Genomic DNA, 15,887 nt, shown 5'->3' with positions numbered 1-15,887 from the left:
TGGGATGGGTCAAGTGCTTTTATAAAGACCATAGGAAAATATTATTCCAAAAATATATGCAAATACAAAGACTGAAATACAATTTGGTATAGTAAGATGCCTTAGGGATCAGGCCCATAGGAGAAAGCCTAAGCAATGGGGATGCTGAAATGTATTGTTTAAATTTTTTTCTGGTCTTGCTGCATTGAAAGGAACTAAGGGCCTGTTTTACAAAGCTGCACGGCAACAGCCCCGAAGCCCTTTAAATCTCTAGGGGCTTCGGGGCTGTTACATAGCACAGCTTTGTAAAGCAGGCCCCAAGTAAATGCAAAATCCAGTCATCACTCTTATTTATTTATGATATAGCTCAATAACTCTTTTGATTCTATAGGAAGCTCGCCGGAATACCTTAATAAAAGATACCATGCGAGAGCAGTGCATTCCAAATTTGGTGGAGTCTTGGTACCAAATCTTGCAGACTTATCAACATACTAATTCAGAAGTGACATGCCAGTGTCTTGAAGTAATTGGGGCCTATGTGTCTTGGATAGATTTGACTTTGATAGCCAATGAGAGGTATGTTTTTATAAAGAGTTTTTTTCCTTGGATAGTGGAGAAAATAAGGAGAAGAGTTAAAAAGCTGAAGATGGTTAATTTGATATATAAGCCTTGTGCTCTCCTACAGCTTTCCTTCTAGAACTTTGAGTGTACTGAAAACCACCTTTGTGAATGCTTTGGTCAGGCAATAGGTGAGTACCGGTAGTGTCTGATATAAGAGCTGCAGAATTATTTTAAGAGAGCTCTCAAGTGTACAAAATTAAGAACCTTCATTGTGTTTTGCTTTAAATAACTTGATCTTTTCTCATTTCTGGTTTAAGAAAAACATTAATAGAGCAAAAACTTTTTATACTAATTTAAAGCCACTGGGAAGTTACATATATCACATGACATTCAGTGAAAGTGATTGTCTATAATAGATCATCTATAATAATAAAATAGATCAGCTATAATAATAGATGATCTATAATAATAGATCATCTATAATAATAAAATGTTAAGCGCGCATGCGCACTCACGCCGCGTGTTCCCTGATTGTCACGGCGGCACGAGTGCGCATGCGCTAGATGGCGCGGAGTGAGGGGCCGGACTTAGGGGAAGGAGAGCAGGCCTGGGATTCAGCCCAGGCAAGAGTAAGACCCCCCTTCCCTGCCGCACCCAGGCCCCGGCGGTCCCCGCCGGCAGAGGCAGAAAGACAGCGGTCGCTGGCTGTGTGGATGGGTTTTCGGCCAGGTAACAGCTGTGACTTCCCCCCTCCCGCCGCCGACCCTAGGTTACACCACTAACACGCCGTGACTCACTCACCCCCCTCCCCCCGATGACCCTACCCGACACAACTGAAACCCCCGTTGACCTTCCCACCGCTACACGGCTGACAAGCCTGGCAGGAGGAGCAGCGTCCCAGGCACACTAAACGCTGCTTCGGGTCTTCTACTGGCCTAATTTCCTCTGCCACATTTCCTCTGCCGCATCCCAGGTTTCAATGGAAAGGGGATGGGAAGCAACGGAGGGGGTGGGGGGTTTCAATGGAAGGCAGGCTGGCATCGGAGGGGGGGAGGAAGGAGGCTCAGGGGGCACTAAGGCCAAAGAAAGGGGCACTGGGGGCATTATGAACATAGGAAGGGACACTAAGGACATAGGAAGGAGGCACAGGGAGATTCACAGACAGAAAAAATGACAGACAGGCAGCATGCAAGGAGAGAGAGACAAAGAAAAAAAAATACCCATACAGACAGACATCTACTCTAGCATCCGTTAATATAATGGGCTTAAAGACTAGTTGATAAATAAATACGTAAATCAATAAATAGATAATAATGGTCCTCAGTATTCACTCCTCTTGAGTCAGGACTAGCCCGTAATAAGAGTCGTGAGCGAATGTTACCCAAAGGGGTACTCAAGCATGAAACATCCTCAGACCTTACACCCACAGTGAAAGGGCTATTATACAAAAATCATTTTTTCTTTTTATCTATTGTTAATATTGTTCTTATTCTTTTAAATGGTGACAAAATCACTCCCAGTATGCAATAAACATATTTAAAAATCGGGTCAATTCTTAAAGACGCTCCCCTAACATCCACTATTGCAAACTTATAATCAAAAGTTCATTAAAAAAAGCAACTCAATGTACTTGTCTATATCAAGGCAGTTGTAGACGCTCATATGACTTACTCAACAGAGCTCTGTTTCAAGGAATTGATTCCCTTCTTCAGGAGCACACGCTGAATGCTGGCAGAGAAACGTCGGGAGAGTGCAGACATGAATATCTCAAGGCAAAATGGGGCTTCTGCTTTTGTGGGTTATATTTTGGTTAAGAAAAACATTAGCATTGCAGCGGGAAGCCATATTGGGTTTTCAAGAGTCTTAAACCCCCCCCCCCCCAAACAACAACAGACAACCAACACACACCAATCAGCAAGAACAAAACAAAATACACCTAAAGCATATAACCATAAGAAGGGTACATACGATCATTCCTCAATCCAATAATGTTCTTTGGAAAGGGCTCTCTAAGATAACAACAAAAGGAGGGGGCCTTAGGCATCTGAGCCAATCAGGGCCTTAGCACCCATCTCGTGCATCACATGATTCACCGGGGAGGGGAAGGCCTGCCATTTTGGAAGGTGGGCCTTGGAGGAGGAGTGACTGAACATCCTTCCTGATTCCAACTTCCTTGAAAAAGGTATGTGGGACATTCTGAAGTACATGCAAGGGACCTGGGGAGAGGAAGAAGCAATATGGATCGCTCTGAAAAGAGAAGATGAAACTTCAATCTACATGGGTGTAGTCTACAGACCTCCGACTCAATTGCTAAAAATTGATAAAGATCGAGTTGCAGATATCCAAAAGTTTGGAAAGAAACATAGAAACATGATGGCAGATAAAGGCCAAAGAGGAGGTGCTGCTGTTGGGAGATTTCAACCTGCTGGATGTGGACTGGAAAGCTCTGCAGAATCGGAAAGAAGTAGGAAGATTGTGGATGCCTTTCAAGAGGCTCTGCTCAGACAAAAGGTGACGGAACCTACGAGGGAAAAAGTGATATTGGATCTGGTCCTAACAAATGGGTAGAGTATCTCTAATGTTCGAGTGGGTGCCCACCTGGGAAGTAGCGATCATCAAATGGTTTGGTTTTATATAACAGCTAAAGTGGAGAGTGGCCACACAAAACTTAAAAGTCTTAGATTTCAAACGAACGGACTTTAATAAAATAGGAGAGTGCCTGAAGAAAGAGCTGTTAGGATGGGAGGACATAAGAGAAGTGGAATAATAGTGGTATGAGTTGAAAGGAGCAATAAAAATGGCTACGGACCTTTATGTGAAGAAAATAAATACATGGAGGAAAGTGTTTATAAACAACTTAAAAAACTGAAGGTGGACAAAGCAATGGGACCAGACAGGATCCATCCCAGGATATTGAGGGAGCTCAGAGAGATTCTGGCGGGTCCTATTAAAGACTTGTTCAACAAATCTCTGGAGATGGGAGTGGTTCCTGAGGATTGGAGAAGAGCAGATGTGGTCCCTATACACAAAAGTGGTCGCAGAGATGAAGCAGGAAACTATAGGCATGTAAGCCTCACTTCGGTTGTTGGAAAAATAATGAAAGTGTTGCTGAAAGAAAGGATAGTTAACTTCCTAAAATCTAATGTGTTCCAGGATCTCAGGCAACATGGCTTTACTAAAGGTAAATCGTGCCAAACGAACCTGATTGAAATTTGTCATGGATTACCAGAGAACTGGATCAAGGACATATGCAGTGCCTCCATTGTATGCAAATAGATCTCATGTATATTCATTGGGGAAATTCTGAAAACCTGATTGGATTGCAGCTCTCGTTTCCCATCCTTGACTTAGGAAATTGATTTGCAAAGTTGATAGGTGCTGAGATACTTTGAAAATGCTCTTATTGTTCAGTCAGCAAATGATCTCTTCTGCATGCCAGGAAATAATAGCCCTCTATCTTCACAGTCATCAAATGTAGACGTCTCAGTGTTGTGGCATGCAGGCCATACTCTTGAATGTGGAGAAAGATTATCTAGCCCATCTCACTTTGCCCCAATTTCCATATGACTCTGTACTCAACAGTATTGCTAGCAGAGGATGGAAGCTGGTGCTGTGAAGCATCCACCAACAGACGAGCTGGAATGTCAGATGATTGTAGCTGGTAGAAGACAGTAAAGGAGAGTTTCAATGGCAGAAGATGGGAACAGTGAAGAGCAGGCAAGAAACATCACTGTAGGAGGAGGGAAGAGAAAGTTCTGTGTCTTACTTAGAGTAGGGGGAGGGAAAGAGTAGAAGCTGCTAGGAGGTAGTGAGAAGTAGGAATAGAGACCATGCTGAGGGAGAGAGAGCACTAGGAGGAATAAAGAAGATGTGGCAAGGAGAAACAAGATGGAATTAGAGGTTTTGGACATGTCTCCTCATGTCCAAATCCCCTAACTCCATCTTCTTTTTCGTCACCACAAACAAGTAGAAAGAAAAGGGTAGTAGAAAATAACTTTAATGACTGAAATAGCATCTTAATTTCAGAGAATGAGGGAAGGAGGGTCGTATGGGGAAAAAATTCATAGAACAGAGGCTACTACTACTAATAATCATTTCTTTAGCACTAATAGACATATGCAGCTCTGTAAATCAAAACAGAAGACACGGTCCCTGCTCAAAAGAGCTTACAATCTAGTCAAGACAGACAAACTGGACAAGAAGGTGCATCAGTACACTATGCTCAGGTGTGGGAATTGGTGTCAGGTCAAAAGCGCGCCGGGACAAAGGCGCGCGCAGACAATTGAGCGCAGTGCAGAGGCGCGCGCCACAGAAAAGTACTGTTTTTACAGCTCCGACGGGGGAGGGCGTGGGGGGGAACCCCCCCACTTTACTTAATAGAGATCGCGCCGCGTTGTGGGGGCATTGTGGGGGGTTGTAACCCCCACATTTTACTGAAAACTTCACTTTTTCCCTCTTTTTAGGGAAAAAGTTAAGTTTACAGTAAAATGTGGAGGGTTACAACCCCCAAACCCCCCACAACGCCGGCGCGATCTCTATTAAGTAAACTGGGGGGGCTCCCCAACAAAACCCCCCGTCGGAGCCCCTAAAAACTGTAATTTTCTTCGGCGCGCGCCTCCGTCTTGCGCTCAGTTGTCAGCGCGCCTTTGTCTTTCGCGGGGTTGTCTATGAACCGGAGGAATTACAGAGGGAATGATAAGACAGATATTTGTGCATAGAAGGTGGATTGGAGTTTTAAATTGAAAGCAGCTACAAAGAAGTGGGCTTTGAGTCTGGATTTGAATATTGCCAGAGACGGAGCCTGATGTATCGAGTCAGGCAGCTTGTTTTGGGCATAGAGTGCAGCAAGGTAGAAGGGATGGATTCTGAAGTTGGCTGTAGAGGAGAAGGGTACAGATAAGAGAGACATATCCAATGAGCAGAGTGCCCTGGGGGGGGGGAGAGATGAAGAAGAGAGATACTGAGTTGCTGTTGAGTGAATACACTTGTAGGTCATTAAGAGCAATTTGAACTGTATGTGAAAATAGATAGGGACTTGAGGAGAGGGGTAATGTGGGCATAGCAACATTGGCAAAATATGAGGCGTGCACCAGAGTTCTGAACAGATTGAAGGGAAGAAAGATGGTTTAGTAAAGGCCAGTGAGGTGCAGATTGCAGTAGTCTAGGCAAAAGGTGATGAGGGTCTTGGCAGTGCACTCAGAAAAGAAGGGTCTGAATTTAGCAATATTGTGGTGAAAGAAACGACAGGTTTTGGCGTTCTGTTGGATATGTGAGAGATGAATCAAAGATTACGCCAAGGTAAGGCTAAAGAAAATGTAAGCCATTCTCTTACCTAGGGTATGAACATTTTCATTGGGTCTTCTCAGTAACTTAAAAGTTGAAATCTGATAAGGTACGAAATTGTCATGAATGCCATGGGCTATGCAGGCATTTCACTTAAAGTGGAGTAAAATGTAGGCTACGAGAATAGCATAAAAATGCAAGAGTGGCTAGAGCAAATATGCGTTTCAGGTACTACCTTGACAAAAAGCGGTTTTATACCTCTTATCTTTTTCCAGATTTTTATACCGGTATTTTACTTTTACCAACAAGATTAAATTGGTCTTCTGTTTTCAACAGGTTTATAAACATGCTGCTAGGTCACATGTCAATAGAAGTTCTACGTGAAGAAGCATGTGACTGCTTGTTTGAAATTGTGAACAAAGGAATGGATCCAATTGATAAAACCAAATTGGTTGAATCATTGTGTCAGGTGTTACAATCGGCTGGATTTTTCACCATTGATCAGGTTAGTAAATCTTTCTGATTGAAGAGTGTTTAAAATATTCTTGAAGCAGATATCTTCTTGTAAATAGCATAATGAACTGATAAATTTAAGGGAGGAAGAGCAATCAAGTGGTTGTTGTATTGGACTCTGCTTTTAAAAAATCTTTTTCTTCATGGAGAAGAATGAATTGGCATACTGGCTGGAGTTAGGAAGGACTAGAATGCTTTTCTGCTCATGTGTAGCTGGGGTCATATATCTTCACACTGCAAAATGGCATGAATTTTCCCATGTCAAAAAAGTCATCTCTCTTTGATTGTGAGGATCCCTGAGTTCCATGTTCTTTATCTTCTTTCTCAGTAGCTCAGACTCTCTTTGGGTGAGTCTTGAGATCCTTTATTTTGAGACGTAGTTTTCATTTTCAGTTTTAATTTAGTAAACTCCATTTTACCCTAAATGGATGATTTAAGCAAAAAATAATAGGGTTTAAACTGCAACTGAAGAAGGTCCTTGGCTGACCACTACCACCACCATAGTGAATATGTTCTCTAGGTCTTGAACATGATGCAAAAAGCTTAGGTGTCTTATAAACTTCATTTTTTATGGTTTCTAGAGTTAGGATTCAGATCACCCACCTCCAAAATCCCTATTTCAGCATTTTTTATTTTTCAAAAAAGTCTCCATGGGCTGTTTTTTTGATGCAAATTTTTAAATTATTTATTTATTGAATTTCACAATATTCACAAGTATAAATCTTGTTCCACGTAATACAGGGAAACAATTCAAAACAAGTTTTTCAACATTAGCAAAACAAATTTTGCAAAATAAATTTTACCCCTTCCTTCGACCAGCCATTTTGGATTTTAAACAGTCTTTTTTTCTGAAGCCTTGATCTGCCTCAAAACCCCTCAATTTTTATAAAACTTGACAGGAATGGACTGCTCAGGATGTTTTGACACCTTTTCATGTGACGTTTGCGTCAGATGGCCGGCGGAAGAACGTCCATGTGCATGCGAGGGAGGGTTGGGAGCCTCAAGCTTAGCTTCTTCCATGTCCTCCTGAGCTGGGGAACTGCTGTGGGTCCAGGAAATAGATAGCAAGTCCCCTCCAGAGCCTGAATTTAGCAAAGGCGCAAAGTGCAGACACATGGGGTCCGTGGAACCAACGAAAGCCCAGTGGGAGGTTCTGCAGTGTTCGATTGTCTCCCTTGCACAAGGCTTCTCCCCAAAATTTGTAAATCTCAGGTGGAGAGCATTATTAACAGGGCCAGGATGTGTGGCACAGCCTGAAAGTGCCTGAAAAGGCGTGCTTACTGGCTGGAGGGAGTAGGCATCCCATTGGTCAGCCTTTGTGACAAAGGTACAGGGGGATGGAAGATTGGAAGGGATATGGGGGGGCAACAGCAGCAGGGAGGGAGTCGGCATTCCTCCTGCTGCCCCGTGAAGGGGGCAGATGCTTGATTGTTGGGATGTGGGTGACAGGAGGGGGTGGGAGGTGTTTGATTGTCAGGGATGAGCGGCAGCAGCAGGAAGGAGTTGGCATCCCTCCTGCTGCTGGGGGTGTCGGGTTTGTTTTTTGGGGGACCCCATGGCGGGAGGGAGGGAGCATTCCTCCTGCCAATCTTCGATTCAGGGGGTATCTTTTTTTTTTTTTTTTTTGCCAGGGTGGGGGTCTGAGCCGTCAAATCTCCTTACTTTCCTGTCAGTGCCTAAACCAATCAGCACTGACACCTGAGATATGCTTTTCACAGTGCCAGCATCCCCTGACCCAGTTGCTGATATTTGGTTGCCAAAAGTTGCCATCGCTCTTGGAGAATCACTTGATGAAGAATTGCCCCAATTGCTTATTTAAATATTGATGAGCCCTTTTATATGGCAGAATTGAAGAGTGCTAGGAAGCTCGGAAAAGACCATGGTAAGCTGTTTTGATAATCTGCAGCTAAAATATATGCACACTAAACCTGCTGGAACTGGTTTGGTGACCATGTTAAAGGGCACTTTAAGTTTTGAGAATCTGGGCCTGAATTCAGTAGGGGAAATATATTCAGCTCTGTGTAAAATCTATATGCTGGCTTTAACTCTTACATTTCATGTCCTTTGTTTTCTTTCAACAATATTCGTTGTTGAATATGTAGATTCACAGGTATGTGTACTGACAAAAAATGATTGCATGTTTTGTACACACTGTTTCAAACATGTTTACTGTGTATCAGGGACTATATTCCAGAAATGATAAGTACTGGTTTTAATTTCAGGCTTCATAAGAACATAAGAGTTGCCATACTGAGACAGACCAAAGGTCCATCAAGCCCAGTATCCTGTTTCTGACGGTGGCCAAACCAGGTCATAAGTACTTGGCAAGATCCCAAGGAGTAAAACAGATTTTATGCTCTTATCCTAGGAATAAGTAGTGGATTTCCCCAAGTTCATCATAATAATGGCTTATGGATTTCTGATTTAGTAAATTATAGAAACGTTTTAGTGGGGGGTTTTTACCCTTCTAAGCTAACTGCTTTTACCACATTCTCTGGCAGTAAATTCTAGAGTTTAATCACATATTTTGTGAAGAAATATTTTCTCCAGTTTGTTTTAAATTTACTTCTTAGTAGCTTCATTGCATGCTCCATAGTCCTAGTATTTTTATAAAGAGTAAACAAGTGAAACACATCTACACATTCCACTCTATTCAGTATTATAGTCCTCTATCACCCCAAGACATCTCTTCTCCAAGCTGAAGAGCCCTAGCTGCTTTAGCATTTCCTTATAGAAAAGTCGTCCGAGCCCTTTTATCATTTTTGTTGCCCTTCTTTGTACTTTTTTAAATTCTGCTATTTTTTTTTAGTGATCAGAATTGTACACAGTATTTGAGATGGAGTTATTCAAAAACATTATAACATTCTCATCTTTAGTTTTCATTCCTTTCCTTATAATTCCTAACATTCTATTTGCTTTCTTAGCTGCTGCCACACACTGAGCTGATGATTTCAACGTATCCTCTACAATGATACCTAGATCCTTTTCCTGGGTGGTGACTGCTAACGTGGAACCCCATGTGGGTTCTTCTTTCCCACATGTATCACTTTACACTCATGTTAAACATTGTCTACCATTTTGATGCCCAGTCTCTCAATGTTACAAGGTCCTCTTGTAATTTTTCACAATCCCTCTTGTGATTTAACAACTTTGAGCAACTTTGTGTCATTATCAAATGTAATTATCTCACTAGTTCCCATCTCTAGATCATTAATAAACATGTTAAAAATCAACTGTTCCAGCACAGACTCCTGGGGAACACCATTATTTACCCTTCTGCATAGAGAATATTAACTATTTAACTATACTCTCTGTCTTCTACTTTTTAACCAGTTTTTAATCCATAAATTATAAAGACTAGGGGACACTCAATGAAGTTAGAGGGAAATATTTTTAAAACTAATAGGCGGAAATATTTTTTCATTCAGAAAATAGTTAAGCTCTGGAACAGAGGTTGTGGTAAGAGTGGGTAGAGCAGCTGGTTTTAAGAAAGTTTTGTACAATTTCCTGGAGGAAAAGTCCATAGTCTGTTATTGAGAAAGACATAGGGGAAGCCACTGCTTGCCCTGGATCGGTAGCATGGAAAATGTTGTTACTCCTTGGGTTTTGACAAGATACTAGTGACCTGGATTGGCCATCGTGAGAATGGGCTACTGGGCTTGATGGACCATTGGTCTGATCCAGTAAACCTATTCTTATGTAAGTAGTTCCACAATTTCACTCAAGTTTATCATGGTCAGAACAAATATGTTATAATTAGGGCTCAATATTTATTGCATTAATAACGCGATTAATGCGTTAATTAACAGCAGAATTTTTGAACAGGATTAACAAGTCAGGCTGACAGCATTTACTGATGCGCTCCACCGGAAGTGAAGTCATGTTAAAGATGATGTTGGAGGAATGTTGCATTACTCCTTCCTCTCTGCCATTGCTGCCAGTTCCTACCACTGGAGAACTGCCATACTGCCACTGCCATCCACCCCCGGAGAGCTGCCGTTGCCATTGCTGCCCACCCCTGGAAAGCTGCTGCTGCTGTCGCTGCCCACCCCCGGAGAGCTGCCTTGCTGCTGTCACCACCCACCCCCAGACATCTGCCTTGCTGCCATTGCCGCCCACCCCCGGAGAGCTGCCTTGCTGCCCACCCCCGGAGAGCTGCCTTGCTGCTGCTGCCTGCCACAGTCCACTATAGCTCCTCCCTCTCACCTTTTATAGCCTGCTGATAGTACATTGTTCTCCTGGTCATTCACGGTCAGATCCTGGTCATTCACGGTCAGCGATTCACGGTCCCGGTCATTCACAGTATTTTCTGACCGCGAACCGCCGACCAGGAGAGGACAGCTGGAGAGGCAGGAGAGAGCAGCCTGAGCACCGGCGAGTGAAGGAAATCACTCGCTGTATGCTCTAACCGCCTCTTCCTGCACTAAAGTCGGACCTTACCAATCAGGAGCTGCCTTGTCATGCAGGGACCCTTACCTGCATATCGCAGAAGCTGGGGTTTGCTTGAGGACTGTTCCCTCTTTCTTGCCAAGGTAGTCTCAGTGTTTCACATTGACCAGGAAGTTCGCCTTCCAGTTTTGCAGCCCTTGGGTTCTAAGAAGGACAAAGTACTGAAGTTGCAGGATGTCAAGAAGACTATTTTCAAGTTTATTTAGGACTTGATATACCGTTTTTATAAACAAAACGGTTTCCAATTTATACAAAGTATTAAAAGTTTTAAAAAATATATAAAATAGAGGGAACAGATTCACAGTTACAGTACAAACATAACATGATACATATGGGCAGACAGGGAGGATACATTGCTTAAAATAAAAGAAAGGGGAGGCAAAATACAAAAGGAGTAAAGGGGATCTTTAATGTAAGGCTTGATGTCTGAGTTTTTTGAATAAGGAAAGCTAAGTATAGATCTCAAAAGCATCTCTGAAAAGAAATGTTTTGAGATTAGATTTCAAGTTGTTGAGATTCTTTTCTTGTCTCAAGGTCAGTGGTAGGGCATTCCACAGTGTGAGTGCAGTTACTGAAAAGATTGTTTTACGTGTTGTATCATAAAATAACTGACGAACTAAGAGATATTGTCTGGAAGAACCTGGAGGTTATGAATGACTTTTGTCTGTCGAACCACTTCTTCATTTCGACAAATCCAACTAAGAAGGAGAGGCTGGCTTCCAATGCTACAATTTCAAGATGGATCACATCAGCTATTTTGTCCTGCTACATTATCTGCAGTAGGCATCGTCCCTTCGCATGTTGAGCCCATTCAACGAGAGGGATTGTCTCTTCCTGGGCTGAAGCCTGGACAATTCCTCCGGATGAGATTTGCCAGGCGGCAATTTAGTCACCCCTTCATACTTTCACCAAGTTTTATAGGATGAATGTAGCAGCTCGACTTCTTCGGAGCCTCAGTTTTGAAGGCAGGCTTATCTCGCCCACCCGGAGTTTCTGGGATGGCTTAGGTATGTCCCGTGGTTCAGCATACCATCCATAATGCACTGGAAAAAGAGATTAGATTCTTGCCTTAATAATATCTTTTCCAGTAGATAGGGATGGTAAGCTGAATCCCCCACCTATCATTGTCTATGTGCCTGCCTGGACTGCTACTTGATGGCTTCATCTCTAACTTTTCTGCCAGCTATTGTAAATTGGAAGACATTGTATATTGTCTGTATATAGTTACATGGGATTTCCCCAGAGTTACACAGTTTCTTATGGCTTTTTGCTAATAAGGTTTGTTCCTTTTCTCTCCATGATGTGGTTATGAGCTGTGAGGAACCAAACAACAACTGCAGACGATGTACAAGATGCAGACAAAAATTTATTGTACCAAAGTTAAAATGCAGTAATATAAAACCTTTTTACAACCAATGGACCCTATGAGCTTTGAGGTACATAATTGAAAAGAAAATGTGTCTAAAAACCCGCCTAAATCGGGTTGCGTAGCTGGTTTTAAGAAAGGTTGGACAATTTCCTGGAGGAAAGGTCCATAGTCTGTTATTGAGAGAGACATGGGGGAAGCCACTGCTTGCCCTGGATCAGTAGCATGGAATGTTGTTACTCCTTGAGTTTTGGCCAGGTACTAGTGACCTGGATTGGCCACCGTGAGAATGGGCTACTGGGCTTGATGGACCATTGGTTTAACCCAGTAAGGCTATTCTTATGTTTTTATGTCTGTAATTCCACAATTTCACTCTCAAGTTTATCACGATTAGAACAAATATCTGTTTTAATTAGGGCCGAACATTTAGTGCATTAATAATGTGATTAATGCATTAATTAACGGCAGAATTTTTTAACAGGGTTAGGCCTTTTGACTACTGCTGTGTGCCCAGAGTGAAAAGTGGCGTTTTTGGAGGAGTGGTTAGGACTGGAAGTGAGCTGACCAAGCTTAGTTGTCCTGCAGTGATAATCGAAAGTTTGACAAGACTTCCTAGACCGAACTTATATGTTGTCACTTAGGTGATTTAAAAACAGGTCTAAATGACCAGAAGGTATCCAAAGTGGCCAGATAACCATTGCAGACACAAAGTACAGACCCCCCCACACTCCCCCAGTGATTACTGACCCCCCCCCCCCCCACGCCATAAAAACACTGCACAACAATTTTTTGGTTAAGTCTTGATTCCTGAAAAGTTTTTGGTGATTATGACAGGTACCAACTTGGTATGCTCAAATATGGTTTTGGTTTTACTGCATCACGTAAGAACTATGAGAAATAGACATTTTTATGTTTACTGACAATAAAATATATAGTCAAGTTTACGTTTCGCACAAGCGACTAAATGAAACAGAATTAAAAGTGTTTTGCTCCCGAGTTTCTTTTTTATTCAGTGTCTGGTGCATCACGTTGTAGCATCCAACAATAGTCGGCAAGCATTGACGGATTCCAATTGCCCTGGTATCGTTTCTCCATCGTAGCTATGTCTTGATGAAACCTTTCACCGTGCTCGTCACTCACAGCACCGAGATTTGCGGGGAAGAAGTCCAAGTGTGAATGGAGGAAATGAATCTTGAGTGACATATTGCACTTCATTCTCTTGTATGCTTTGAGAAGTTTGTCTACCAGCTGAATGTAGTTTGGGGCTCTGTAATTGCCCAGAAAATTGTCAACAACGTCTTTCAAGGCTTTCCAGCCAATTTTTTCCGGCCCAACTAACAGATCTTCAAATCGCTTGTCACTCATAACATGTCTGATCTGGGGGCCAACAAAAATACCCTCTTTGATCTTGGCATCAGTTATTCTTGGGAACATCTGTCTTAAATAACGAAAACCTTCCCCTTCCTTGTTCATTGCTTTCACAAAATTCTTCATGAGTCCCAGTTTAATGTGAAGAGGAGGCAAAAATATCTTTGTCGGGTCAACAAGCGATTCATGTGCTACATTTTTCTGTCCTGGAACTAACTTTTTACGGAGTGGCCAGTTCTTTCTAGAATAGTGCGACTCTCTGTCTCGGCTGTCCCATTCGCAGATGAAACAGCAGTACTTTGTATAGCCAAGCTGCAGTCCTAGTAACAGAGCAACGACTTTGAGGTCTCCACAGATATTCCAGTTATACCTGGTATACTGGACATACTTTAGTAACATTTCCATATTCTCATATGTTTCTTTCATATGTGCTGCATAGCCAACAGGTACTGAAGGATAAACGTTGCCATTGTGCAACAGAACAGCTTTCAGGCTTAACATTGACGAATCAATGAAAAGACGCCACTCTTCCGGGTTGTGATCACAACCAAAGACCGAGAACAATCCTTCAATGTCACAACAGAAACAGAGACTGTCGACTTGTGCAAAAAATTTGGTTATATCATGATGCCGGTCTCGAAACACAGAAATTTTCGTACCTGGTGATAGCAAACACCATTCCTGCAGTCTCGAACCTAGCAGCTCAGCTTTTGCTTTTGACAGACCCAAATCTCTGACCAAATCGTTCAATTCGGACTGTGTTATCAGATGTGGATCGCCTGATGAGGATGGTTCAAAATCCGGGTCAATGTCACTGTTAGAACCCTGCACTGCAGTTTCTTCATCTGGTTCGTCTAAGGTCCAATCCTCTGGTGGTTTCGGAACTGGAAGACTGTCATCATGTGGCATGGGTCTCATTGCTGAAGGCAGATTAGGATATTCAATTGACTTCTTGTTTTTGGCAGAGAAACCAGACACATTAGTCAAACAGAAATAACAGTCCGTCACATGGTCTTTCTGTTCTCGCCATATCATCGGAACAGCAAATGGCATCGTCTTTCGAGTACCTCTGAGCCAGGCTCTCAGACTAACAGCACATGTCGCACAGCAAATGTGAGGCGCCCATTGCTTGTCTTGATCACCTATTTTGCAGCCAAAATACAGATGATAGGCTTTCTTTACAAGGGCAGTCATCGAACGTCTCTGAGGCGTAAGTGTATATTCCCCACAGATATAGCAGAATGTGTCGCGGCTGTTACGACACCGACGAGACATATTGCCCGACACCAAAACGTCTATAGCATCAAGCTTACTTACTGTTATATTGCTACAGCTACTATACTACTATACTTTACTATACTGATACTATATACACACACGGACTATCTATATTAACCAAATGAGCAGGATCGGTGTATGGAAGCCACCATTATAGCATGGTGAGACAGCGCAAGCTCGTTCAGACCTGACCAGACATGCCCAGGATGTCATCTTCCATAAAACAGCTTCCAACCTGGCTAGATTTTATGCATGGACATACCCAGGCGGCACAAACCGTTGTTGATAAGACACTTATGGGAGAAAAAATTGTTTGCATCCAAATATAAGAAAAAATCACGACAAAATTGAAGATTTCTCTGAAATGGTACGTGATGGGTAATTTTTGATGTAATATTCATGATCAGCACCCAAAATTCTATAAGAAACACCCAGCAGTGTTCAGGAAGCAAAAACTTTGTTGTGCAGTGAAATCAGAATAAAAACGTACATGCCTGCCTCCAGAACATCAACACCTGACATAGGAAAGCCTAGTAGAGCTGCACAGAGGTAGCTTAAGTAGTCTGGGGTAGAGAATGACACGGTGAGGGGGGAAAAAGTGCTCACTGTGGGTACAGGGACAAGGCCATCCACTGACCCGTGGAGCGGTGAATGGCCTTGTCCCTGCAGTTAAGGGAGGGAACGCGTGCGGTCACCGATCACGCACAGCTCCCTCCCTCCTTACCAACTGAATCTATCTTCTGTATCTCCCTCCCTCCCCCTTACCTTCGGGCGCGTTTTGTTTAGTTTGCCTGCAGTCCTGTGCATCTGTGGGCAGAAGCTTCTCTGATGCAACTGGAAGTTACGTCAGAGGAGAAACTTCTGCCCACAGACGCACGCGACTGCAGGCATACTCCGGCAGCTTAAGAACATAACATAACATAAGAACATAAGAAGCGCCATCTCTGGAACAGACCCTAGGTCCATCAAGTCCAGCGATCCGCACACGCAGTGGCCCCGCCAGGTGTACCCTGGCATAGTTTTAGTCCCCATATCGCTCTAAGCTTCTCGTAAAGAGAAGTGCATCTAGCTTACCCTTACTCATGTCACT

At 42.9% G+C, this 15,887-nt stretch overlaps 1 protein-coding gene across 6 annotated transcripts in view; it reads left to right on the top strand.

Annotated features, from left to right (window-relative positions):
* Positions 1-15,887, top strand: part of XPOT (exportin for tRNA) — a 324,394-nt gene that overhangs the window by 76,028 nt on the left and 232,479 nt on the right. For all 6 annotated transcript variants that reach the window (XR_004540576.1, XM_033957684.1, XM_033957683.1 and 3 more), the window contains 2 exons: positions 371-555; positions 6,160-6,328. Coding sequence is in view for 5 of the 6 variants with exons in the window: in XM_033957684.1 (XP_033813575.1) it covers positions 371-555; positions 6,160-6,328 (354 nt within the window). In the remaining variant the exon portion in view is untranslated. The remainder of the gene's footprint in view (positions 1-370; positions 556-6,159; positions 6,329-15,887) is intronic.

Source organism: Geotrypetes seraphini, chromosome 9 (assembly GCF_902459505.1).
Source record: "Geotrypetes seraphini chromosome 9, aGeoSer1.1, whole genome shotgun sequence".
Taxonomy (NCBI): Eukaryota; Metazoa; Chordata; class Amphibia; order Gymnophiona; family Dermophiidae; genus Geotrypetes; species Geotrypetes seraphini.
Note: the sequence above shows the minus strand (reverse complement) of the source record. Positions and strands in the feature narration are given on the sequence as shown.